The sequence below is a fragment of the Trypanosoma conorhini genome (genome assembly GCF_003719485.1).
Source record: "Trypanosoma conorhini strain 025E chromosome Unknown Tco_14.4_contig_00225, whole genome shotgun sequence".
In the NCBI taxonomy this organism is placed as follows: Eukaryota; Euglenozoa; class Kinetoplastea; order Trypanosomatida; family Trypanosomatidae; genus Trypanosoma; species Trypanosoma conorhini.
The window spans coordinates 1-25,316 of NW_021704314.1; the positions used below are offsets into that span (position 1 = coordinate 1).

Consider the following 25,316-nt stretch of genomic DNA (forward strand, 5'->3'; position numbering starts at 1 on the left):
ATGGCGTCGCCACCCATGAAAGTATACATTGCCTGATCCTTGGGGCCTGCCACATGTCTCAATCGGTCCGTGATGGACTGATGCGCAGCAGCTGTTTGATCCGCAGAAAGGAGACCTCCATTAACACGACAGGCATCAGCGGAATTACTGAAATCAACGCGGCCGCCATAATGTCCCTCAAACACCGAGTTGGGGAAGCTGAAGTACCTCTTGATTTTAACGATCACGTGCCCATCTTCCAGAGCGGCGGCGAAGGAGGGGTGACCGCCCAGGCACTGCAGCAGCAGCAGAAGCAGCGCCACCCATCGGACGACAGTCCCCGTCGCGGAGCGCGCCCGCATGCCCACTTCGGCGGCCATAATAAACACGCTGTGCGGAGCCGTGTGTGTTCGTGTGTATTTGTCTGTTGGTTTCCGCTCTTGTATTCGCCACGGTTGTGCCTTGCTGCTCCAAGTACTTGAAGGGAGCCAAGAAGAGATGCCAACGGGGATAAAAAAAACGGAACGCCGTGTGGAAAACACGCACCTTCGTCACAGCGGCTGTGTGAATGAGTAATTTCACAAGAAGCGCAGAGGGCACATCCGTTTTGAGGCAAAGGCACATCCCGCTCTAGCAGGGCAGAGGCAGCACCTAAAAGGCACTTTGACCAAAGACAGCAATCAAAGTATCGGCTTCAGCGATGCGGTCTGAAAAGCGAATTTACTTATTCTTTTCCCTGCTTTTCATTCGCTAGTTGAGACCAAACCATTCAGCCCAGCCCATTTCTCGCTTACGAGGGGCAGAAGAAGGCAATCGAGAGCTTTTCAGCGACGCTTCCGTCATTCGGTTGGGCGAATAACGCAACGTTGGTGGCGAACTGCTTATTTTTGCGATGGGCCTTCCCGGGGGCAACAGCGGCACTTGTCGCGGCGAGGTCATTTTAGCCGTCAACGTTTTGATGGGTGGCGGCACCAGGCGCAGTGCGACACTATCCCTCTTGGTTTGTTCCGCTTTTGACAATCGCAGTTGATGAAGCTCACGTCGCAAATGCATGACCTGCGAAGCTAAGTAGCCCACATTCTGCTCCGTGGGTTCCGAGTGGGCACGCAGGTCTTCGTCCCACGTGTCGGCTACTGTAACAGGTGGTTTTTCGCCTCTCTGGAGTTTCGTGGCACATTTTTCTCCCGCATCTGCGTTATCCTCCAGCGCCTCACACTTCTTCACCCAGTTCACTGTCCCTCCCAAAAGTTCCTCAAGAACCTTCACAAAATTCACCATCGCCTCATATTTAGACATGTCGCCCAGTTGTTTCCATGCATCGTACTTAAGGCGCTCCCGCGTCCACCACATAGACGGAGCCCCATCGGTGCATGGGCCGTGCTCTGCCTGCTGCCGAAGAGCATAGAGCACAAGCTTCTGCTTGTTGTCAAGCTGTGTGGAAGCCTCAATATCCCCGAACTCATGGTCAAAAAAATGTGCCACTTTAATATACTTCTCTGGAAAGGCGTAGTCCATTAACACAACGCTTGTGTTGTGACCGCATCATGTTTGAAATGGGGGTCAAAGCGAAAGCTGGTATGTGGAACACACGTGAACACCAACACTTACACTGTCACTCCTTCCACATTTCACACGTTCATGAATTTTGTATAGTCTTCTTCGTTCCAATTCACCTTCTTTTCGCATTAATCCGCCTGATTGTTTTGTTTGTTGTGGTTCCTCTCTTTAATTGCCCATGTGGCCTTATTCACTGTATCGTATAAACGCCACTGAGTACACACGCAGTCCCCAACCAACATCTCCCTCCTACCTCCGAAAGGGGCTTGTTTGGCCTGACTACTTGTCGTCATGGGTCTCTCTTCTCGGTTTCACCTTATCCCTCGTAATGTTCTCCTTATATAAACAAGCGTACGCATATATATATATATATATATATATCGGACGAGTACGTGGTAAGAAAGTGGCTGCATATACGGCAGACACCTTAAACCGTGACAGCGTGACGTTTATAACGTTGCCGCAGCGAGTGATCCACGGCTCGGCGGAACATAGCAAAAGATAAGCCAATTAGCAGCAACGCCATCTCTGTATAACACAAAGCCACATACTGCGGGCCACCAGCACATGGAAATGGTAGCCATGAAAGATTTGTCCTAGAGGCGTAAGATGTCACGGCAAACACCACCGTGGAGGTTCTACCTGTGCGCAGCACGAATGGAATCAGCGAACGCGGCAAAGGCACCTTGCAAGTTTCTTTATGCGTCTGCTCTCTCTCTGTATCTACGCCATTGCAGTCTCCAGAATAGAGGACTCTACACGACGTGTGCCTCTCGCCACCTCCCCCTTGCAAAGAGTACTCTGCGGTATCATTCTTTGTCGCAGAATAATTCGGTTGAAACAAGTCCGACAAACAACGACAACACCACATTGCGGCAAAGCCTTTTGGGGTCATTACACGCCAAACGCGATCCGCCGCGTCAGGCGACCGCCAACGGCCAAATAAACAAACGCCTGGGATAGCACAGTGGGACACGGCGTAATGAATGGTGCCAATCCATGGAAAGCACCTCTCAAGCATGCGAGGACTCGACAAACTAAAATTGAAAAATGCATATGGAGTTGACACCCCTTCCACAGCACACCGCAGCAAAGCACCATGGCGCAACTGCGACCACATTTGCCGAAAGAAGTCAAGAAGTGAGCCACTCATCGCCGTGTCGGCTGCGGCAATTGAACTGCTACTGCTGCTCGCATCACCCACCACACGATCATTACTTGTTGCAAGTACAGTACACACCAGAAAGACACTCACGTGGAACATGCAGTGGCGACAACAGGAGCGCAGAAGACCGCGAAACACCACATCCACGTACGCATTTACCAGCTCAGAAGAAAATACTTTTGCAAACTCCACATCAGTGGCCCGCTCTGCATCGAGAACGCGCCGCAAGGCTAACACCGCCCGTGGAGTGGGAAGAAACGGCGAACAGGCCGCATTATCACTATCAGCACTGAGATCTGCGGGAAGATGTGACAGGGAATGGGCGGTGCGGAGGATCAAAGTCTTTCGCTTCCCTGCCAACACGTATAAAGAGACGTACAGCACTGGCACGACGGCGACAGCTGCGGAGCCTGCAACGGCATACCAACCTACTGTGTGCCTCATCGTGGCATCGAACATCGCCACATCGCAACACCCACCTTCGTCGCGGGTACCACATACAAGACGAATCAGGACCCTTCCCAAACCAAACCCCGCTGTCATCCCCCTCCACTTCAGCAGCCGGGTCTATTAGCCGAAGAAGTAACACAAACGCAAAAAAAAAAAAGAAGTGGAGTGGGGATGGGGGTGGAAAGAATGCCACAATGCGTATAACACAAGCAGAAACGGCCAACACGCAAAGAAACCAATGAGCATAACCCACTGCAGATCCACTCCATTGCCGCCGAGTTAGTTGTCATATCATGGCCTCCAATAGTTGAAGGTCAAAAGGCTATCCATTCGATCAGGCAAAATGCAGAGAAGGGGAAGGCGAGAGACCCAACCATACACGCATGAATAGTTAACAGACACATAGATAGAGAGAGGGAAAGGGAGAGAGCAGAAGCGAAGTCATAGCATGTTTTTTTGTCCTCATTTCCAGGCGCTGTCGGCAGCATTGGATGCGGGCTCTGTCAGTCGGCCAGCGACCACATCTTCTTTGCATACGCCCGTGTTATCCTCCTCGTCCTCCCCGACAACGCAGGGGACAGGGTCATCGCTCCTAACAGCCGGCTCCACGTACTCTGAAAAGACATTAGGAGGGTCGTGACACATCACCGGTGTCGTACCTAGCATCGGTAGAGGCAGCGGCGCAGGTGGCAACCCGTCCAGTTGCACGGATTCATCCTCAGTCGGCCCTGTATTCATAGGCAGGCGTTGTTCGTGTTCAAGAAAAGCGACACTGTTTTCTTCCTCCTTCTCCACGGGTTCTGCTTCGCCCACAGCCACCTCACCTAAGACGGTTTCCTCAGCCTTCACTGCAGACTTCGTTACTTCTATGGGGGTTCCACCGTGGGAATCCACCCCAGACAACAGTGCGGCCTCTTTCTTTATTTCGTCGATAAACGCGTCAGTTTCAGTTCTCAGCGCAAACATCACCATCTGAAGTGCATCCTTCACCTCCACCTTCTCCTGATCGAGTCCACAGAGCTGCATCTCGATGTTAGTGTACGCCGCATTCATAGCACGGCGCAGGAGTTTGCATTGACGAGAAGTGTCGTCCGCTCCATGTTGAGAGGCCAGTCTACTCTGCTGCGCGCGCCTATCCAACTTCTCTGTCACTTCCTGCAGGGCATCAATCTGGTCCAGTAGCCGGCGTCGCTCAGAGATGTGATGTGACGCTTGTTCCTGCATCTCAGTCTCCAGCTGCACAACGCGTTGCTCGCTGGCAAAGAGGCGTTCCCTCCACTCGCAGTTACCGTGCCCCCCAGCTGCTTCAAGGGCCTCTTGTTTGCCCAATCGCGCGCCCTCCCTAAAACCCATTTCGCGACCTTCAAGTAGCTTCTCTTCGGCAACTCGCTCAAGGGCCTTCCGGTGACGGACCTCCACTTCCACTAAATTCAAGCGATGATGCTCCTCTAGCTGCCGCACGCGCGATGCATGTGCTTCTTGCTCAATACGCAGATCATTCTGCAAAGAATGTAGTTCGTCCTTGTGACTTCCCATCACTTCAAGGGCCCGGTGGTAATTGTTTGTTTCCTCTTCAAGGCGTTTCTTAAGGCGTTCAATAGTGGCCAATAGCCCATCCCGGTCCTTCGTCATGTCCTCGACGTCCACATCATCCGTGGGGGCCTTTCCCACCACCCTCCTCATGATTCGTTCAACCACGGCGTTATTCTTATCAACGATTTCGGCGATAGCCAAACGGTCAATCTTTTCGTAAAGCGAGGATAGCTGAATATGAATGCGATCGATGCCGCGCTCCACAGAACTCCATGGCCCACTGACGTCGTTCCAAGAGCCACAAACCGTATTGTTGTTGGTATTACTTGTTTTGTTTTGTTGTTGTTGTTGTTGTTGTTGCAGCGTCTGTAGAAGAATGGCCTGCAAAACAGTGCTGATATCTCCACCTACAGCCGCGGGAGCATCCGCCACCCGCGTCGATGAGGTCTCCGCTTGTGTAACTGGGTTTGTTGCAGCCGCCCGAATGTCATTGTTAAAGGGAATAGTTTCTAAGGGGGTAACCGGCGTCGGTTTGTCGCCACGGCTCATGCTACAACGCGCCATGACATCATGGCAGGTGAGGTGGACCACGACAGTGTCAGAGGAAGATACCTCTGGATTGCCCATGCCCATCCCAACAACCGTCTTCTTCGGGGGCACAAACACCAATCGTGAGGTGCCCTTCTGCATGCCGATAAGGGCTTCCTCAGTTCCTGCCATCAGATTACCATCACCAACCACCACCTCACAAGGGGCCAATGGAGGGACTTCCTCAACCATTTTGCCAAGTGAAAAAAAATTCGTGCCAGACACCCGACGAAGCAGCCATGCCATATAGGAGATTGAGGCGACATCACCACGGGAAACTTCCAATTGAGGTGCTTCTGCTTCGGCCTTCGCCTCATTGCCCCACTCGACGAAGGGCGGCGCAGTACCCATCTCCACCTCCATATAGTGGAGAGTTGTGTGGACGGCGGAGGAAAACTCTGTGCATTCGCGGCGTCCCTTGAACATCAACGTCCAGTGAGAGCCTAAACTGGGGTCATACAAAGAGGCATACTGCGGTGAAGATCTGTTCTGGACAAATTGCAGGTTTCTATCTACGGTGACACGACACCGTGGACGCTTTTCGCGATCCACAATCGCAATAAGTGGGGTGACAATCGGGGCATTTGCGTGCGGCACACATACGGCGACCACACATGCTCCCATCGAGGTTTCACCGCTATATGCAAGTGCCACCGCCTGCACAGCGGTCCGCAGGGGTGATGGGGCATTGGGCGGGTAACCGGGTGCGCTATTTCCCCCCATGACAGAGAGCGGCACGGCCTTGTTTCTCCTACCTTGATCCTCGTAACGCAGGGAGGTGACACCCTGTTTTGACTGCAGCGCATCCTGTGCAAAGAGGGACCTCATGCTTTTACGCGTCAAGGTCTTCCTCGTATCGCTGGGGTTGGGAAACCCACCTTCTTCGGCGTCGACGGAGGAGCCCGAGTCGTCGTACATTAAGAAGGAGGGCGGAAATGTTTGGATTTCTGTATTTGTAGGTAACTACGTATGCGTGTGCGGCAGGTGCCGCTTCCTTGTATGCTTGCCTGTGCACGTTCGGCAACTCCCCGCAAGGAGGAAACCAACAACGGCAAGTGGTCCGCGAACTCGATGGACCCATGGGGGGGGGGGGGGAGCGCCACAGAAAAAAAAAAGTGTGGAATGTGCCCAGAGAAAGTGCAAACACACATTGTTGGCGTCTTGTTTTCATACTCATCATTGCCGACAAGGCCCGCCTGCCAACAACAGCAAATCTCACGTCGGCGATGACACACACACACCCTTCACAGCTCCTCTCCCGTGGCCCAGGTCCAAGTCTCGTGAGGCAGAGAAGACCTCAACAGCAAGAAAGGGAAATGGGTAGCGCGCGGAGGAGGACGAAAGAAAAAGAGAGTAAAACGACTATCATACATCCGGACATCAATTCAGATTGGGGAATCATAACAAGAATTATAAAACATAAAATCATCAAACCCACTACAACTCGAAGCAAGAATCATCCAGTGGATTGTGACGCATCAGCCACTCTGCGAGGAAGTCCACAGGGTCTTCCGGGCGCGTCTTGCAGACCTCCACCAGGCCCTTGCTCAGCAGTGGCACAATGTTATGCTGAAGGTACTCGCGCAGAGGAAGCTTTCGCTGCTCTAATGAGTTTCGGTCCATCACCTCAATCTCCTGACGTGTATTTTCTACGTGCGAGCGTTCTTCGGTCTCACGCATATATTCATGCTTTTCACGTTCGCGCTGCTCCATAACCGCCTTGAGTTCTTTTTGACGCTCCTCCTCCTGAAACTTGCGCTGTCGCACCTCCTCTTGGTACTTTTGCTGTGGTGTAGGTCCAAAGTTGCGCGGCTTCCCCACACGCTCACAGACGATTTGTTCCACGTTGCTGAGCGGCGCGACGGCGTATTGAGACTCTGGCCGAGGCGGCGACAACAGCGGCTCCGCATCGACCTTTAAAAACGACACAATCACACCGCGGCCACCAGGTGTGAGCGTCTTCGCCACGGTACGGGCACACTCAAAAAAGTCTGGGAGGGAGTAATCTGTATCAACAAACTGCCTTCGGTAGAGCGTCATTGCCTCCTCAAAGCGTGCAAGGCGTTTTTCCTCGTTTCCAGGCGTCTCATTCAGCGTCTTCGAAAGCGCCGTTAAGCGGTCAAGCAGATAATTTTCGGCGGCGTCGAGCACGAAAACAAAGGATGGCAACCGTGCTTCGTCGCACGGCTCTGTGGTGGGAGGGGGGACGTTCGCCTCACGGGTTCCCGGTCCTGAAAAGTTGCCAGTGGAATTTGGGGTTCCCGCCGCAACGGCTTCTTCAATGGTCTCTGGAATGTCAAGTGGCTCCTCACCAAAGACAAGACGTGCTTGCGCCAGAGTCTCTGGGAAGCCGTCCATCACATAGCCTTGATTACGGCAATCTGCACGCGATAGACGCCATCGCATCATCAGTGCAAGTGCCTTGTCCTGAAACGGCGCATTTTCTTGCAGCTCGGTCGATGTATCTTCTTCTTCCATGGCATGTTTTTTGTTTCCTGAACGATTTCCACGTTTGGACTTTGCCTGCTCCTTCCTCTTTTTTGGATTCATGGCGTTCTGCGCGTCGGCGTTTGCCGTCGGTTGCACTCTCACCTTCATTGCAAGCACCCGCTCCATCGACGCGATAACCTCGCGTAGTTGTGTGGCTCGATCATTCTGCTGAAACCATTCCTCTACAAGTTCCTCCACGGCATGGTGCTCCTCCTCCGTCAAGGCAAAGCCAACCGGATCTTCCTCCATGTCACTATCTTCATTGATGTCATCTGCACCGCGTAGCCCCTTCGTGCCGCCTGCGACTTCATCCGCTTCGAAGGTGTCGTTGACGCCACCCTCTCGCTGCATCCCTGCGTTTGCAGTCTCCCGCTCCACCACCGCCTGGTCCTCCTCGTCGTTTCGGTCCACATCATCTTTCTTCGTGCGGTGCCGCAAAAAGGCCCGCTTCTTTGATTCTTCTCGCCTCTTCTTCTCCGCGTCGTACAGGCGCCGCCGGAAAGTATCGAGTCTCTCTTTTAACGCGGCAATGTACGCCTTATACTCCTCCAGCACCCCTTCCATTGTGAACGTCGGCAAGTTGTAGTGCCGCCGCGCCAACGCTTCGGCCAGGTACGTCTTTCCTGAAAGCGGCATACCAAGCAGAATGATGCGAATAGGCTGCAAATTATGGGACGCGACATACTCAAATGCAGTTTTGGAAATACTGGCAACAAAACCGGACTGCGCCACCCAATCTTCGTCAGCTGGCATCAAATCTCGCATCGTCTGGTTATCCACACGCATATTTAGTGTGAAGAGCTCAACATTGTTGTAAAGAACATAGTCTTCAGGTGGTACATGAAACGTCTTTTCACCGCCGAACGCATGATTCATTGCGTGTACCATGCGTTGCCACGAAACCGTTCCGGAGTCCGCTGCAAATACATACGGTAGGGCAGGTGGTTCCTCGGCCTCAATCAGTCGTCGCGTAAAGGTCACAAGGTCACGCACATGCACCGTTGGCACAATTTGTGTACCGTCGCCGTAAATAGGAAGTCCCTTTTTTTCACGATTCCACACCTGCGCAAAAAAGGGTTCAAGAGCATCCTCACCTTCTCCATATTGCAGTCCCGCAAAAACGACGCAGGTCTGTATGTTTCGCTCATCGGAGTTCCCACTAGCCACAACACGTTCCGCCTCGCGCCAATTGTAGTACTTGGCGTGTGGAATACGACGGTTGTACTGGTCTTCCGTGAAGAGCTCCACGTTAAGTTCATACTCGTTGTCGTTGTCGTCAATAGCGTTGTTATTATTGTTGTCGTCGTCGCCTCCTCCGGGATGGTAAAACTGTCCAAGAATGGCATCCACTTCGCGTTGATCAAGCGGTCGAGGGTCTTCTTCGCGTTCTTCTTCCACTTCTTCCTCTTCCTCCTCAAAATTGTCTTCGTTTTTGGCAGTGTTTTTCCCGTCCTTCTCTTCAACAGAATCCAGCTGCATCGGCGGTGTCGCGTACCACGTCAAGAAGGAGGAGACGACAATGACGCGTTTCCGCTTCAGCTGCTCTTTGGAGCTGAGCACATGCATCATGTCAAACACATCCTGTGCCTGGCGCATCTCCATCACGATGTGGTCCGCTTGAAGGATCGCGTGACGCACTGCCCGCGAGTCCCCCCGCCAGAAAACGCGCGTTGGGTGGTTTTTCTGGTCATGCCCAGGCGCCGTAGTGGCCACCGACGGTGGCGTCAACTGGACTGTTGCCACTCCGCTCGCTGGATCCTTTGCGTCACCGGCAGTGCTATGCAAGGCAGCCGCAGCCCCGTCCGCCTCTTCCTCCATGCCGGGGGCCGCGGCAACTCCCCCATCAACGAACGCCTGCACCCCGTCCTTCTCCCAGGTGCACAGGAACAGCTTGTAGCGTCTCCCCGCTCTGTCGCCGACGCCGTCCCGATTGAGCTGTTGAACCAGACGTTTGCCAAAGTACGTGTCGGCGTATGCAACAAGCACGCTAGTGGGACTCTGCGACGTGGCATTTTTAAACGTCCCCGGCGTTGACTGCTCCGCGCTCATCACCTTTTTCTGGCAGCTCTCTGTTCGATGTAAATTAAAGGCAAACACAGGAAGTAAGTCAGGGGCACCGCTCCCACACACAGAGTAAGAAACCGCAAAGAAACAAACCCTGCAAGATGCACCAGCAGAAGTGACACGCTGCCGAAGCATATTCCTCTTATTTTCGTTCTTCTTGGTTATTCTATATCCTGCTCCTCATCTCACAGCACACACGCACACGCACACGCACACGCACACATACAAATGCTCAATCTTTTTAGTTCCCTCAAGGACACCCCCCCCCCTATTTCCGTTTCTGTTTATTTTCCCTGCTGCATCCCATTCCGCTGTTTGTTTGCACCTCGCCGCGCGGCACTGTCATGGTGTGGCGGGTAGGTGGGTGGCAACAGTTACTGCAGCAGCGCAGGGAAGGCGTGCAACCGCGGCCCCCCTCACGCCTGCTGCCCTCTTACGCGCAGTGCCTTCATACTTCCGTTTTAGCAGCAAGGCCATGATCAGAATAAAATAAAATAAAAATTCCGTCTCATTTCTTTCCTAACAAAGAACCAAACAAACAAGCAAAAAAAAAAACATTTTATTTCGGTGTTGATTTACATGGCGCAAACCCCATTTCTCCCGCGAGCTCTTTCTGCCCTCTCTATACCCCACTGCTTCTCCTCCTTCGCCAGTGGCCCTCTCGCAGGAGGTGGCGGAGGAGGAGGAGGCCGCAAGCAAGGCAGCGGGGAAATAAACAGAAACCAAAGCAAACAACAAGGGCCCCACGCCAAGCTCGAATTACACAAACCCAGACGGAGAGGCGCCAATCGTTCCTTTTTTTTTGTTTGCTGTTTTTGTTCTTTGTTATTTATTTCCTTCCCCTTCCACACACACAGGCACCTCACCTGTTCTTCTTCCTTATTTCTGTTCCCCCCACCCGCACCGCACTGCACTGCACCGCACCGCACCGCCCCGCCCTCCCTCCCTTCATTTCGTTCCATTTTATTCTTCGTCTCCCAATTAAGCTGGAACCGCCCATGGTTACGCAAGGAAGGAGCCGATCAACCTCCTTAGCAGACGAAGGCGATTGCGGCTGCGACGGTCGATCACGCTGTCATCTACACCACTCAACGGCTCCAACACACGCCCAAGCTCTTGTTTTGAGAGCTCAAAGAGAGAGTTTTTCTCACTGGCGTCCTCTGTCGCCTTTTGCTTGATCTCTTTCAATGCATCGTCCCACTCCACGTAGAAGGCATCCATAATTTGGATGCGCAACGGAATGAGCTCCGGCTGCGAATTCAGCTCAAAGGACAACTGCAGACACAAACTCAGGAAGGCAGTCAAAGAGATAGCTTGCGGCCGAGTGATTGTTGACATGTTTTCAGTGCACACCTCGTTTTGTAGGAAACCCAACAAAACGGCGATGTCAGATGCCGCCAAAGCAATATTAAAGGCAGTGGTCCAGTCATTTGCCTCAGCTGCTGCCACAGCCCTTGAGACGAGGACGTCTGGGGCCACCGGCACCGCCACAACGCTCAATTGCGACACCGCGTTTTTCGTTTCGTTAAGCTCCTCTGAGAGCTTCTTCATCTCATGCTTAATCGAGGCCCCAAATTCCCTAGCCTTGGTAATACATTCTGCAGACGCGTTGGTGGAGGCCTTGAGGGGCGCCTGCATCAAGGCATGGTGGTCCTTGATGGCACGAATAAGCACCCGCATGGCAGAATCAGTACCGTTACTAAACACACGCATGCTATCAGTAGAGCGAATAGTTGGGACCACAATCCCAAGATCCATCTGCTCCGCCTCCTTCGCGCCCTTTGCCACTGCATCCTTTAGGCGTTGGGTAAGAACTGCCTTCACGGTGCTCTCTGCTGACTCCGCTGCACCAGGGTCCACCTCTTCCAGGATGGCGTGAATTTGATCCAAGAATTCTTGTTGGGATGCATTGAGGGTTTCAGGAGACTCAACCGCGAGAGATTGCTCTTGTTGCTCTTGTTGCTGCTGCTGCAAGAGCTCCAGTCTTCCTTTATTGCGTGTGGCAAACTTGCGGCCAATCGTCTGCGCCTCCTCTCTTGCACGTGTTTCCTGAAAGAGCCGCATCGCCTCCGAAGCTCGTTTCTGCAAATCAACGACACGCTCATCAATGCTACGCAATTTGTCACAGAACTGAGACGCCTGCTGACGCACTATCCTTGACGCCATAGCCTGTGAAACCGCATTCGTCGTCTTGTCACCTAGAACAGAGGAAGACACGGCTGTTAGTGCCGTTGGAAGTTTCGCTGCTATAACATTACCCTCCGTTTCATGCTGCGGAAACCACTTGGCAACAGAATTTTGCTTCATTGTGGCTGTGTTAGAGGCGCCAACGAGCTTTTCTACATCCAAGACCTCTTCAAAGAAACCGCTCGCGGTACGAACTCCAAGCATCAGCTGGTACGCTACAGAGCCGCTGAGAGCCGACTCCGCAACCTTCCCCACCATCGCCACACTGGCAATTGCAGGACCCTGCAGTTTCCATGATGTGACACGATCTACCTTAAAGTTGCTTCGATGCAATTCCACTACAACCGCAAGCGAATGACGCTTGGAGCACAATGTAATGTATTCCTCTGTTGCCGTACAACTGATTAAAAATGATTCTTCTTCTTTATTGGCTTCTGTAGTATCAGCATCAGTTTCAACGGAAATGCATAGATCCTGCATAAGTGAAAAAGTCTGCTTCGTCTTATTGTAGCACCAGAGACGAAGTTCTGTGTTGCCACAGGTCGCCGTGACAATAAACACATTTCCGGCAGACTCATTTGCAAAACCACGTCGCTGGAGAAAGAAGGCAGCTGTTGGGACAGAACCCCCATGGGGTTCCCATACCTTTGGCAGAATACTCTTGCGGGTATCGGTAGAGATGAGGTCGAGGCAGTTTTGCTTCGCAGGGGCGAGTAGCAGCTTCGCCTCGTGGTGGTAGCCGATCACGGGGTACCTCACAAGCGTCTTCGACGCAAGATCCATCGTCGCCTTCTTGGTGGCGGCCTCCATGTCCACCTCAAAGATGTGCGCTTTGCCCAACGCGTAGGCGGTTTCGCCACTGCCCACCGCGACGCCATAGAGCTCCTCCTGCAGATTCACCTCTTGCAAAAGGATTTTGGTCTCCCCATTTGCATAATTCACAGGCTTCAGACGCGACACACTCTCCCCACCGACAGCGAAGAAGGCGCAGTAGTCAAGGTGGCCCTCCGAGGAGACCAAGTGGCGGAGCACCGGCGCGCCCACCTCCGCCTCGACGTACTTTCCTTGGCGGTAAAGAACCCGAAGACGGTTAGGTTGTTTCACGTTCATGCAGAGAAGTCTGCGATGAGACGACATCAGCGCCGGCACTTCATCACCAAACGCATTTGCCTTGACGGAGATAAGCGGCACCTCGAAACGCACGGCGTTAGCGTTTCGTTCCCTGCACACATAGGCGAGGGTGTCCATGGCGACTGATGCAAGATATACAACTATGTGCGTATTTATGTTTCAGCACACGCCACCGCCCGCACCACCACCCAAAACGGAAAAGGGGGATGGGGAGGGGGGAAAAAAAAGAAAAAAAATGAAGCACGGGATGTGTTGACGCGCAAGCCTCCTCCTTCTGCCCTTTGTTCTTTCTTGACAGTGAGTCCAGACGAAAACAAATAGTAACAGACGGATATTTCCGTGAATTTGGGTTTACGCCCAGAAGAGTCAAGGGAAATTACTTCACGTTTACTTTTACCCCCTTGTGTTATTTTTTTTTTTTCTGTCGCTCCCTGTTGCTTTTCCTCCCCTCCTCCCCCTTCTTAAGTAATAACTATAAATAAATACTCTTTCCGGCCTTTCTGGTAAATGGCGCACGAGTTGCCTTGATTTCCCACCTTTTTTTTTTCTCTACTTTTTGCAGTGTATTTCTCTTGCAGTTTCCTTCCCTCAAACTGTATGAGTGACACACTCGCAGACATCAGCAAAAGGAACAATACAACATGAGAGAGGGACAGAGAGACAGAGACGCATACATACAAGGAGAGAGAGGGAGGCCCTGGTGGACGCACACACAGAGGAAGACATACCAAACCAATAGAAAACAATGAAATACGGTGGGAGTATATATATATATGTATATGTATATGCGAGGGCGTAAGCAAGCGCGTGTGTGCCCCTGCCCATTGAATAACCACAACCCAGACCGTCTTGGTTCCTTCACACCTCACGCGGTTACAGGAGCTGCACAGGTGCGCCACGCAACGGTGCTGTTTATTTCTTATTCCCTTTTCCTCTTACTCGTCCATCTCACTCACACCACCTCTACTCCATCATTGCATTTCCACTCTTTAGATGCCAAAGCCTCTCGTGCTGTTTGTAGACCGCCACCTCTGACAGCACCCGCGAGACAATCCGTTGCAATTCCTCGCCATCCACAGCACCTCCACTAGCGTCTTCTCCTTCACCCGCAGACCGTCGCTGTCGCTTCTCTTCGAGCAATGCGTGAAAGGCACGTGTCTCAAAATTCACGAGCTCCACCGCCGTCTCAAGAATCAACGGTCTGTAACGATCAACCTTCGGTTCGCCGAGTACTTTCAGCACCCACGTGGCATTTGTAAACGTTTGCACACACCGCTGCAAAGCTGCACTCAGCATTGGGTTCGTCGCGTCTGGGTAGTGCTGTTGTCTGCCCTTCATGACTAACTCCTTCGCACGCTGCTTGTTCAGCACACCATGCTCTAGAAACAGACGGCGAATGTACGCCAATATCGGAGCGAGCTCATCATCCTTGAAAGATGAAGATGCCGCACCCGCCGCCGCCGCCGCAACCGCCATGCCAGTTAAGTTGGTTGCCTCCGCGCCTGCCTCATTTCGTCGTGTCGCCAAGAGAAGTCGGGAAACCGGCATGCCTAAGTTAATCGCATTTATGTGGCCCATGATATAGGGTCTAAACTTCTCCCACTGCATGCGTTGAAATGTTACCTCTTGCGGGTACGCATTTTGCGCGGCCCGCAACATTGCCACTCGTAGGGCTGCGTCAGCTGGAACGTGCCTTAAACGCCACACACGCTGCTTAGGGTCAGGCTCGTCGCTGTTCAACGTTGCGACGCTTTCTAATATCTCCTTCACATTCCGTTGCAATGCAGTGCTATTCACAATTTTGTTCAGCTCGGCTCTAGCCAGGGAGGCATCAGCGCTTTCAAAGAAGAGCAGAAGAACCACCTCACGCAGAGCGGCAACTGTGCCTTTAAAGCGGGAGGCCGTCTTCGACACCCACACCCCGTGAATCCACACGGCAGCCTCTCTCAGTGCCTCCAGCAGCTGCTTATCCGTCACACCGTCCGGCTGCGGCTGGCGGGAAGCGGAGGGTGATGGAACGAGAGCGTGATCTGGCGGAAGCACCAACGCACGCAGCTCCGCTAGTGTCAAGACCTGGCAGCGCTGCAGCAGCACTAGCACTTGGTCCAGCACACCGTAACGGTGTGCATAGCGTCGCAGCAAATTTCCAACAGCAGCCGCATCCTCGCCGCCGGAGATTCCGCCTGAAATGAGAAGCTCCGGTGGGAACAGGCTGTCCTCCGTTTGCGTCCTTGGCCGCTGGCTGCCCGTAGTCTGGAGAAAGGAGGAAACTTCATAGGTGGGTGACCACAACCGACGACGCATGGCCATACTTTCCACAGAACCGATGGGGAAGTATTGCAGCTCCTTCGCTGTCGCTGCATCAGTGTTCAACATGACGCTACGCTGGCGCAGCATCTCGCGATGGATGCGGTCAGAAATGGCAAGTCCCGGGACAATCGGCATAGATGGCACACTCGTAAATCCCTCACCCACGCAATGGGCAGCGCTAAGCGTTGTTGGTTTGACAATAGGTGTGAACTGTTGAATGGTACTGACGGGCGTCAGGTGAATTGCTCCATCGACAATGAATCCAACTGCATAATCACAACGGGGTTGAAAGGGGTGGGACTGCAGCGCGTAATGATATGAGTGTCTCTGCGGCTGGTCGCCCTTGCGTAGGCCATCGCCTGTCTGCTGCATCGGCTGTGGTTGGGGTGACGGCTCCACGAAGGAGCTGGAGCCAAACATGTCAAGGCGGCAGTGCATCGTCAGCCTTGAAGAGGGAGACAAAATAGACGCCGAGGGCGTCGCCGCCGCCGCCGCTGAAGTCAATGCCGCGGCTTTGCCGAAATTGGCAACTCCCTCCGTCGCAAAGAGCTGCACATCGTCCGCTTCATATGGCCGCATTTTGCGCCGCATTGGGAACTGAAATATGTGCAGCTGGTGCTGCAGCAACGGCGACGCGTAGACGTTGTAAGTGGCAACCACCTCGTCCTCTTCTTCGGCAGCGCCCCGATGCTCTCTCACGCCGAACCTCATTTGAAAAAGAATGCGCAGAGACGAATGCCCGTGTGTGTGTGTGTGTGTGTGTCTAAGGCACCGCACTTCCCTCTCCTTCGCACGCCCACTGTGTGGCCCCCCTCGCCCGACACCTTCCGTCTCCTTGAGTTCATCGTGCGTTTGCACGGAAGCGTAAAAACAAAACAAAACAAAAAGCGTCCGTACAGTCCCACGACAGACGCACGCAGAAGTAAGTAAAAGGGCGCCCCTCACATCCACGGCGTGTATAACCGAGGATGGCGCTTCGCCCAAAGCGGCGTCCACACCACAGTCCCTGGCGCCCAGTTCACCGTCATAAAAACCTCCTTGTCCTTGTTACAGTTGTGGCTATGAGTGTGTGGTTTTTTTTCTTTTTTTGCTTCGCCGCCTCGTGGCAGCCGCACCCACGACGCTTACCCGCTCGCTCCCTCAGCCCTTCACAGCCAGACTGCCATGAGACGCATCCTGCGCACTGCCTTCTGCCCGCCTCGCCCACACAGAGCGCCCTTCTCAGTCAGACTTCACAAAGGCGTACATCGTTTTAATAAAGAGGGAGGCCGCGAGAAACGCAACGGCGCCGCCCATAAGTCCAATGGCCGCCGACAGCGTGGCAGAATAAATGAAGTAAAAGACAAGTGTAAAAAACCCACTCATTGTGGTGCGGTAGACGTAAAAGTAAATAGAGTAGAGGTAGACGTAAAATCCACTAGATGCACCGAAGCCAAACGACATCCACGGCCAGCGGTGGTTCTCTATGTTCAGCAGCACGTATGTGGCGGTGATGGCGACACACGATGTAACTACCGCAAATACAACAAACGTCAATAATAAAAGCGTGTAAAAGTAATATAGCTTGTTTAGCCACAGGGAGTTCAACACGAGGCAAAGCTCAAATGCAATTGAGCCGAACGGCATTGAACCACAGAGAAAGACAAACACCTTGGTCGACAGCAAAAAATTTGGTGGCGGTGGTATAAGTCGTGGAATTTGATTCACATGCGGCAAACTACGTTGACTACGTGGCATGAGTACATGTCGTCGATAGCCGTAGCGACCCAGGAGAGTTCCCACCACCACAGCCGGGCAATACCCAAGGAAAAGAAGTGCTACAACGAAAGTTATGCCACCAACGTGCACCGCCCGCGCAGACTCGTAGAGATGTGCCACAATGTTCGTAATGGTCCCACAGGACAGAAGAAAGAGCGGAAACACGGACATTGTAAACTCCATGCAACGCATCCACTTCTTGGAAAGTGCAGGGCTTAACGTCGCGTACCGCAGGAACTGCACCGAGGACACACATCCCGCCACCACGCCAGTTAGGGCATACAACAGAGCCACAACTGTGACAGCATCCTGCGAGGAGCTCCGGCGCAGACTAAAGTAGGCCGCGGATGCGACTCCAAGCACAAACACCACAGAGAGCTGCACCCCAGTACCTAGTAAGGCACACAAGAGCGACGGATACGAAGGCACGCGGTGAATGTCTGCATAGAGCTGTTTCCAGCCTGTGCTGTCAACAAGGTCGTCGGTCCCCTCATCCCGCAACCGAAGCTCTTGCTCGATACGTTGGTAGTCCGTGCGAATCACACGAGAAAGGATCACCAGAACGACAATGACAAGGAACACAGCCAACACCAAAGAGTTGCCGATGGCGAACCATCGAATCCTGGGCTCAATCAGTTCCTCTTCCATGTACTTCGCGAAACGATTTTCAAAGCTGATATTCGATGCAGTAAAATGAGTGGAGTACGTGAAGACGTATGTCTTGGCTGCACAGAGTTCCTCGAGACCCGCCGTTTCTAGTGTGACATTGACAAGCCGTGGCCCATTTATACCGAGGTGAAAGGCACGATGCAGGTAAATCATTGGTACGGCGTTGACAACCTTTCCGAACGCCGCCCAGAGCGGTAACTCGTCGATGAGGAGCTGGTACGTGTAGCCCGCCAGAATCATCTCACGCCAACGGGCCACGTCTTCCTCAGAGGGCGAAAACAGACAAATAACGCCTCGCTTCACATTGACGCCGAAGTTGACTGATACGTTTAACTCGTAGAGCTCGTCACCCACGAGCGCCTGACCCAACGTGGGCGCCCGCTGCTCCCAACTTGCCGGGGGGCATCCAGGGGCGCGAAACAAATCATACGTCTCGAATGCATTGTGCAGCGGCCCGATCTTGTTGCCATACACCCGCAACTTCTCGCCCTCGCCGTACGTGTTCGTGTCCTCCCCGGCTAGAACGACACCCGCCACCAGCGATGCCCACAATGCAAGAAAGAAGACAACCGTTGAACTTCGTACACTCATTAAAAAAGCAAGCAAACAAACAAAAGAAAAGAAAAAGAACGGGGGAAAAAAAATATGATTCCTTGTTTCTTTTTTGTGTTATACCTGTCGTCCCTCGTAGGCTTCGTGCAAGGTGAGGGAGGCGGGAACCCTGGTTCTCTCTCGCCCTGTGTAGGTGGCTTGTTTTTCCGCCTTCTCCTTACGAATACAATATATGTGCCCGCGTATTTGTAATGGTTCAATACTCACCCTTCGACCACGCTATGTGCCCCTCGCTCACTCACTCACCTTCTTGGGCGGATGAAAGAAATAATGAAGCCAGAGCACCACACACAGATACACGCAGCCGCACACCAGCAGCAGCAGAAGCGCAACATACAAACAAACAACAACAACAACAACACGCACACACACAAAGCGTGTGCACAAGAGTTCATGCAAGAACGGCGTGGAAAACTGCAGCAAACGCTTAATATTTTCTTTTCTTTTCCGACTGTTACTGCCATTTTCCTACACCGCAACTGCGGGAAAGTATAACGAAGGGAGTTTTGCGTGCTGTGGGGCCACAATCACACACACACACACACCCTCGTCCTGCTTCTGGCTGCCCCCCTCTCACCTCCTGCATTCCCCAAACTGCCTCCGCTCCAGTGCAGGCAATGGAGGACACCAGTAGGAGCAACGACGTCGCCGTACACAGAAGGCATGGAGATAAATAGGCACACAAGCAGGGCTCAACTGCAAGCACAATCAACATATGGCCCACACAGCCACAGCAAGAAGCAAAGAAGATGAAGGACAACTTTCGTCACCGGCCCAGCACTGAGGAAGAAACAAAGGCGGAGGAGGCGGGCAGTCTCGCAGCTACATCTCACGGAACACTCTAGCCGCCGTGTAAGTTGTTCCTACAGACTGCACAACCCAACCCGCCCGCAACACAACTTTACAGCCACAGAAAACCACCTCGTGCAGGCCGCACCTGCCAAAACATTTCAAAGCATGTTTGTAGGAAAGGGGCAGTTGCCGTTTTCTTACTTACATTCTTTTTTTTTCTCCCCCAGTTTCCAGGTCTCCCGCTCCCCATCATCTTTGCAACTCCCGTAGGAGCGTAATAATGCATTCGCGCCGCCCCCACAACTTCCGAGTTGATCGCCAAGTATATATATATGCCGCCTCCCACACTTCGACATAACCTCAAACCCAGTTTTGTCAGTCATTTAACGCCACGTCCCAGGACAGCATGTAGGGGAAGAGGAACTGCATACACGCAGCGTTGCCAGACTGAGTGGCCAAATCAAACCAGCATCGAATAGAGATAATCCACTGCTCTATTAGCAGCTGCTGCCGCATTTCACCAACGGCCTCACGCATGTCCAGCACACCTCGCACTGCAACAAGCAGGGAGGCGCCGGCTATCTGGAGATTGCTCTCCTTTGAGCCGTAAATTAGTACAGTCGGTGAGAGCAGCAGGCGTACTATTTCTCTACATAACCCAAGCGTCCCTGAGCCACAAACAAAGCGTTTTGGGGCCGTTAAAATAACCTGCAACAAGTGCACGAGTCCAGATGTGATAAAGTACATCACACATCCAAAGTTGGCCGCGTCTAACACTTCCGTTCGGTGAGAAGCAGAGGGTGGGAACTGCACCACGTCCTCTAAAAGGGGGTGCTTGAGAATTGATGGCCATGAACGCGTGTGCTTGATCGAGGGCATGTGTGGTGGATCAGGGAGCGCTGCAACCCGCACCACCCGCTGCCCCGGCGAGGCGAGCAGCTCACTCTGTGTCGCCAGGAGGAAGCTACTGACGGCGCACCATTCCGTGTCGGGGGTATATATATCGGTGCGCGGGGCCGCCAGCAACGTCGCCGCCTTCAGCAAGAGTGTGGGGGCAAAGAATAACATGACAGGCGCTCTCGTTTTACCGAACACCGCCAAGAATGGGTCCGAAGGCGCCAGTCGAGAAATGGCTTTTAATAGCGCCTCTGTCTGATGATCAACGCCGCGTTTAGGGAGTAGTGTCATGATATCCATGTATTTGTCGCCATTTCTCACGCACACCGATTCGAGTGCTTCATACAGGGTGGATGCGCCCGTCAAAATTTCCGCCACGTCCTGTGGAGAAGCGCAAGGCATGAACCCCTGGGCAACAGCAAGGGACGCTGAACACGAGACTTAAAAAGCAAAGGTAAAAATAAAAAAGGATGGAGAAAACAGATGGATATTTGAGACACAACGGGGGTGGAAGAGAAGAAGAAAAAAAAAAGAAGGAGTGGAATGAACAAACAACACCTTTCCACGCAGCCAGGCAGACGCCGCACTGGCTGACAGAGACACATAATTACGCTGCAGTCCATTCCGCATTTCGTTGCAGTAAAAACAACAAAAAATAACAATGAAAGTGGGAGAAACCCTGACAAAAACACCAAATGTGTGTTCAGACAGAGGCATGATTCCCTCCTTCCAAGCGCCCATCAACATCACCAAGACCAAGACCCCGAGAAACACACGCAGCTACAGATGCTGTTAGGCGCACCGTTTTGTAACCGTTGTAAACGTAATCCTCCGGCAGGGCACACCCATGCACCTCCATCAGACTAAAGGTCTGAATGCTGCTCTCAAAGAGACCTACAATAAAAAGCGCGTGAAACTCAGGGAAAGAAACTGCGCAGGAAATCCCCCCTACACTCTCCTCCAGCACTGGCAGTGGTACGTGGGATGTGAGGCCATACAAATTGGCGGGGATAACTTTGAGGCTTCGCTCGCAACGCATAAAAAACTCCGGCTCATCGTACACATGCCACTCCTTTATCAGGCCGTCGTCGTAACCACAGGAGATAAAAATGTCTGGGGAGCGAAGGAGACAAAGGTGGCGAATCAGCCCGCAGTGTCCCTGACCCTCGCTTGAAACCAGACCTTGCATGTACACCTCGGCGGATGTGTCCCACAACCATACCACGACTTTACCGTCTGAACCCCCTGTTACAATACGCCTCCCATGCTGTAAAACAAGAAGCGCAAAGCATGTACTGCCTATCGTGGGTAGAATATGCAGTGGGGTGAACGCTGGTTCTACCGCATGGAGTGGAAAGTAAACTGTGTTCTTGAGCGATGGAAATTGCAGAGGCACATACGTAGTCTGCAGCAGCGACATCGCGGACTCTCCATTGCTGTCTTGCAGAGGTGGCAATGTCAACAAGTTGCTCACCACACCCACATCAAACCCGTTCGCAACATGTGTACCGTACTTGGGTTTCCATCTTGATTTCTGAATCACCTTCATCTGAGAATTGCTGCCATTCACCTCATCGTCCCCCCTCTTCTCGCTGCAGATGCTTTTCTGCAGCAAATCAGCTCCCTTGACCCACACGCTCACGTTTGTCAATCTCCTCGTCCTAAACTGAAGCGTAGAGAGTGCGGTGGTGTTCATTTTCCCTTGTTCAATGTCCCAGCATAAAATGTGGTCCTCCTCCCGCTGCTTCCACGGCAACGCCGCAAGCCCCCACACGACGACTCCCCCTTCCACTCCAGCTAAAAGACGTCGATCCTCGTCAAGGGCAAGAGAGTGAATTACTTTCGACTGCTTCGTTGGGACACTCGTGCGGTCCCCATCCTCGCAAGCGAGATAATGCAGTGGTGAGGAAAACCCAGTGCCCCCAGCGTGGGCAGTAATAACAAATACGGTCGAAAGGAAGTAAGTGTGGTCCTCAACATTCACTCGCCAGAGACGAACCAAACCACTCTCATCACCAGTGAAAATGTATACAATTGAGCTTTCTGCTATGGCTACCGCCGATCTCTGCTGCGGGTTCGTCTCCCTCTCGAGAAACAAAGTACCCTCCCACATCAACAAGCAATGTACCGCCGTTGGATGCGGAATAGAGATAATATGTCGCGGCGCCGGATGAAAGCTGCTCAGATGCATGTAACCATCCGAGCCTGCGGAAGCCACTAAGGTGGCCAATTTCGCGATCGACATCACCGATTCCTCGTGTCGATGGCGATGCAAAATGCGTCGGGGCCCAGCGTTCCAGGGGACCAGCACTGTTTCTCCCCCAGTTGAAGTCGTCAGGAACGGACGCATGGTGGGCGGAAAGATAGGAAACATGCATAACAGGCCATTGTCGGTCCCTGCAAAGAAGTACTCAATCTGGTTAAGTGCCGCCAATCGGTGTTTATCTCGGCCACCACCCCCTGCATTCCTCAAAGCCCAGGAGAAAATCACCTCCGCCTCCTCCCTCGTTACCTCTGGAATAAGCGTGTACGCAAGTGTCGTGATAAATTTAATCTTCGACTCCTCCGCCAGTCCTGTGGAAGATCGGAGGTCATCTGACGGTGTTGAGGCAAGCGGAGCGCATCCGGCCTCAGGAAGCGCTGCCAGGGGGAATGCATTTCGCCGCGACCACATGGAAAGTACCCTTACCCTCCAGTGCGCCCTGTAGTTATGCTCGGTGTAGGGTGTGCCGTGGTGCGCCCCACCCTACACCACCATACCCCCCGCGTCGGCCACGCTCACTGGCGTTTTTCCGCACCTCCCCCGCTGGTGTTGCGTGAGAGCACGGCACGGGTGAATGAGAGTAGGCGGCCCGTATTCCGCTGCGATGAAGAAGACTTGGTATGATGTGACTTAAATGGATTTGCCAACGCAGCCCCGCTCTCGCGCAACGCACACATTGGGAGGATAAATGATATGCAGGGTCGAGGAGGGGAAAAGAAGAAAAAAAAAGCAAACAAGCAATAAGAACAAATAAAAAAGAAACACTCATTGCACACCAAGTTGAAGCAGCAGGGAAGAAAAGGGCGCCATTTTCCATCCCCGCTAGCCGTTCCGCTCCGGCCACAGTCCAGACGCCCCAGAAGCACAGAAGTGGCATGAGCAACGGTGACAAAAGTAATGGAACGCAGTCACGCAACCACACATAGAGTGACTAAGAGGGAAAGAGAGAGAAGGACTTAGCACCTACAAGGTGAATAAAAATCAGGAAGAAGAAAAAAAAGTCAAAAATAAAGTCATGAATAAAAATACGTTGGCCTCAAAGGAACGTGAATAGCCGCGCATACGTAAATATATAAAGCTGAGGGAAACCAGCACGCAACGCAGCCAATAGAACAGTGATGATATCAACGCACGAAGGCGCACAGACATGCCACGAAAGCCCCAAAAGACACAGAGTGAGAGGGGAACACACAGCCATACACAATCACGCAGCTACCTAGTTAATTGTACATCGTTTATTTTCTCGTCTTTTCTTCACTGCAGTCCTTCACCATTCATTCCTCCTGCAGCTGATTTTTTCCACACTTTTTTTTTTATTCTTCTATTTTTGTGTTCTCCACCCGCTGTCAACCGCAATGCACCTACGCAGCGCCCAAGCTCCCTCCAGTCGCGTTCCACCGTTCCCTTCATGTTCGCCCACGTCAAAAGAACGGAGAAGCGGAGAGTGCGCAGCAGAGGGAACCCATTCGCTCACTTCTCCACCTTTTTTCCACGCAATATCCCTAATCGGGAGCCCAAAAGCAGCAGCCAATGACGGAAACAAGCCATAAAAAAGGAAAGCCAACAAGAAATGCGTCCATACACACACACATACACACACACATGAAGCACACGCATACGCAGGCTCAAGTGTATTACATACCGATGCGGGCACTCCAAAACATTGCGCACTCCAACAGCAACTGACTCAAAAAAAGAAGCAAAAAAAAGTTGTGGTACGAGGCATGCGGGAAGGAAGGAATCCCAAACAACGACGCACGCTGCCGCATCTAAATAGATAGAAATGGAGAAAGCAATATATATATATATATATATATATATTTCTGTGTGTGTATGTGTGTACAAAGGAGAATGTCAATGGCCCCAGAAACACCCATAGCAACGAAGTGAGGAAGCGGAGGAGCAAAACCAACAACAAAAGGGAGACGAAAGAAACCAACACATCAACAGCAGAATAAATACAAACGTTAGGTGGTCAGGCTCGTCACACACAAATGTCATGAAGTAACGAAGGAAAACATAAAGGCAGTTATAACTCATTACTAAACAAAGCGCGAACGGAAGTTGGCAGACGAATTCAGGAGTAATTCACACAAAGTCAAACCTCACAAAAAGTCACATCTAACTGCGACATAATTCATGCAAAATAACCACTCTTTCATCCATGTTTCCCCTTTTCGCCGTGTAAATCCGCGCTTTCCATTATTTTTTCTTTTTCATTTCCTGGCACAAGCTTCCCGCTTATCTCGTCCCCCACCAAAATATTTTCATTATTTCTTATCTCTATCACTTTCGCGTCTTGCCGCTTCCTACGTCTTCCTTTCTTTTACTGCCCCACTTCATTCCGGAGTGAAATGCCTTTACTGTCTCGTCCTTACCGCAAGTTATGCTTCCCCCCCCGACTCCCCTCTCCATTGTATGTGGTTGTTCGCGAGTGCTTCGGTCGGAACCCAAGGGAAGGAAGGAGTGGGCGTGTGTGCATGCGTGCGGCAAGAGGAAACAAGGTAAATAATTCCTCAGCATGCAACATAGTCGTTTTAAATAGGCACCAGCCGCCCCTCTCCCTCAGAAAAGGGCTCACAGAGCTTCCCTCCCACCACAAGCAAACTACCTCCACCGGCACGGCTATCCGATCAATATATGCACATAAACACACTGGAAAAAGGAAAATCAGGCATTATAATAACAAGAATTATAAAGCGTGAATAATGAAGCGGGCGGAGGCTGGATGGAGTGTGAGAGCACATCACAGTATAGCATAAAATGGAAGGAGACAACGTTAATTCGCGGTATTAACGACACTCGAAAGACAATAAATGAAAACAAAAAACAACAACAAAAAGAAAAAGAAAAAGAAAAGAAGGGAGGGGG

At 52.3% G+C, this 25,316-nt stretch overlaps 10 protein-coding genes across 10 annotated transcripts, besides 21 other annotated features; all 10 read right to left on the reverse strand.

The window, feature by feature from the left end:
* Nucleotides 1-359, reverse strand: Tco025E_04421 (uncharacterized protein; the record flags this gene model as incomplete). The annotated part of the gene is made up of 1 exon (XM_029371331.1): nt 1-359. A coding segment is annotated over one exon (359 nt), but the record flags the coding sequence as incomplete, so codon positions are not given.
* Nucleotides 360-729: 370 nt separating this feature from the next.
* On the reverse strand, nt 730-1,494 carry Tco025E_04422 (uncharacterized protein; the record flags this gene model as incomplete). The annotated part of the gene is made up of 1 exon (XM_029371332.1): nt 730-1,494. The coding sequence occupies one exon, from the start codon at nt 1,492-1,494 to the stop codon at nt 730-732; it is 765 nt and encodes a 254-aa protein (XP_029228529.1).
* A 399-nt stretch (nt 1,495-1,893) lies between these two features.
* Nucleotides 1,894-1,917: a microsatellite.
* A 46-nt stretch (nt 1,918-1,963) lies between these two features.
* Nucleotides 1,964-3,244, reverse strand: Tco025E_04423 (uncharacterized protein; the record flags this gene model as incomplete). Its single annotated transcript, XM_029371333.1, has 1 exon — nt 1,964-3,244. The coding sequence occupies one exon, from the start codon at nt 3,242-3,244 to the stop codon at nt 1,964-1,966; it is 1,281 nt and encodes a 426-aa protein (XP_029228530.1).
* A 303-nt stretch (nt 3,245-3,547) lies between these two features.
* Nucleotides 3,548-3,585: a sequence feature (GA-rich).
* Nucleotides 3,586-3,613: 28 nt separating this feature from the next.
* On the reverse strand, nt 3,614-6,190 carry Tco025E_04424 (peptidyl-prolyl isomerase E (cyclophilin E); the record flags this gene model as incomplete). The annotated part of the gene is made up of 1 exon (XM_029371334.1): nt 3,614-6,190. One exon carries the CDS (start codon nt 6,188-6,190, stop codon nt 3,614-3,616), a length of 2,577 nt encoding a protein of 858 aa, XP_029228531.1.
* Nucleotides 6,191-6,709: 519 nt separating this feature from the next.
* Tco025E_04425 (protein dpy-30) lies at nt 6,710-9,811 on the reverse strand (the record flags this gene model as incomplete). The annotated part of the gene is made up of 1 exon (XM_029371335.1): nt 6,710-9,811. One exon carries the CDS (start codon nt 9,809-9,811, stop codon nt 6,710-6,712), a length of 3,102 nt encoding a protein of 1,033 aa, XP_029228532.1.
* A 208-nt stretch (nt 9,812-10,019) lies between these two features.
* Nucleotides 10,020-10,048: a microsatellite.
* A 299-nt stretch (nt 10,049-10,347) lies between these two features.
* Nucleotides 10,348-10,383: a microsatellite.
* Nucleotides 10,384-10,491: 108 nt separating this feature from the next.
* Nucleotides 10,492-10,515: a microsatellite.
* A 101-nt stretch (nt 10,516-10,616) lies between these two features.
* Nucleotides 10,617-10,660: a microsatellite.
* A 64-nt stretch (nt 10,661-10,724) lies between these two features.
* Nucleotides 10,725-10,763: a microsatellite.
* A 65-nt stretch (nt 10,764-10,828) lies between these two features.
* On the reverse strand, nt 10,829-13,261 carry Tco025E_04426 (uncharacterized protein; the record flags this gene model as incomplete). The annotated part of the gene is made up of 1 exon (XM_029371336.1): nt 10,829-13,261. The coding sequence occupies one exon, from the start codon at nt 13,259-13,261 to the stop codon at nt 10,829-10,831; it is 2,433 nt and encodes an 810-aa protein (XP_029228533.1).
* A 526-nt stretch (nt 13,262-13,787) lies between these two features.
* Nucleotides 13,788-13,838: a sequence feature (GA-rich).
* A 68-nt stretch (nt 13,839-13,906) lies between these two features.
* Nucleotides 13,907-13,931: a microsatellite.
* Nucleotides 13,932-14,107: 176 nt separating this feature from the next.
* On the reverse strand, nt 14,108-16,165 carry Tco025E_04427 (DNA-directed RNA polymerase; the record flags this gene model as incomplete). The annotated part of the gene is made up of 1 exon (XM_029371337.1): nt 14,108-16,165. One exon carries the CDS (start codon nt 16,163-16,165, stop codon nt 14,108-14,110), a length of 2,058 nt encoding a protein of 685 aa, XP_029228534.1.
* Nucleotides 16,166-16,195: 30 nt separating this feature from the next.
* Nucleotides 16,196-16,217: a microsatellite.
* A 458-nt stretch (nt 16,218-16,675) lies between these two features.
* Tco025E_04428 (putative endomembrane protein) lies at nt 16,676-18,472 on the reverse strand (the record flags this gene model as incomplete). The annotated part of the gene is made up of 1 exon (XM_029371338.1): nt 16,676-18,472. The coding sequence occupies one exon, from the start codon at nt 18,470-18,472 to the stop codon at nt 16,676-16,678; it is 1,797 nt and encodes a 598-aa protein (XP_029228535.1).
* A 3-nt stretch (nt 18,473-18,475) lies between these two features.
* Nucleotides 18,476-18,511: a sequence feature (A-rich).
* Nucleotides 18,512-18,775: 264 nt separating this feature from the next.
* Nucleotides 18,776-18,793: a microsatellite.
* Nucleotides 18,794-18,827: a microsatellite.
* Nucleotides 18,823-18,868: a microsatellite.
* Nucleotides 18,828-18,866: a microsatellite.
* A 147-nt stretch (nt 18,869-19,015) lies between the features above and the next one.
* Nucleotides 19,016-19,038: a microsatellite.
* A 622-nt stretch (nt 19,039-19,660) lies between these two features.
* Tco025E_04429 (uncharacterized protein) lies at nt 19,661-20,584 on the reverse strand (the record flags this gene model as incomplete). The annotated part of the gene is made up of 1 exon (XM_029371339.1): nt 19,661-20,584. The coding sequence occupies one exon, from the start codon at nt 20,582-20,584 to the stop codon at nt 19,661-19,663; it is 924 nt and encodes a 307-aa protein (XP_029228536.1).
* Nucleotides 20,585-20,692: 108 nt separating this feature from the next.
* Nucleotides 20,693-20,733: a sequence feature (GA-rich).
* Nucleotides 20,734-20,885: 152 nt separating this feature from the next.
* Nucleotides 20,886-22,856, reverse strand: Tco025E_04430 (uncharacterized protein; the record flags this gene model as incomplete). The annotated part of the gene is made up of 1 exon (XM_029371340.1): nt 20,886-22,856. The coding sequence occupies one exon, from the start codon at nt 22,854-22,856 to the stop codon at nt 20,886-20,888; it is 1,971 nt and encodes a 656-aa protein (XP_029228537.1).
* Nucleotides 22,857-23,162: 306 nt separating this feature from the next.
* Nucleotides 23,163-23,209: a microsatellite.
* An 813-nt stretch (nt 23,210-24,022) lies between these two features.
* Nucleotides 24,023-24,067: a microsatellite.
* A 173-nt stretch (nt 24,068-24,240) lies between these two features.
* Nucleotides 24,241-24,266: a microsatellite.
* A 984-nt stretch (nt 24,267-25,250) lies between these two features.
* Nucleotides 25,251-25,316: part of a sequence feature (A-rich) that runs on past the window's edge.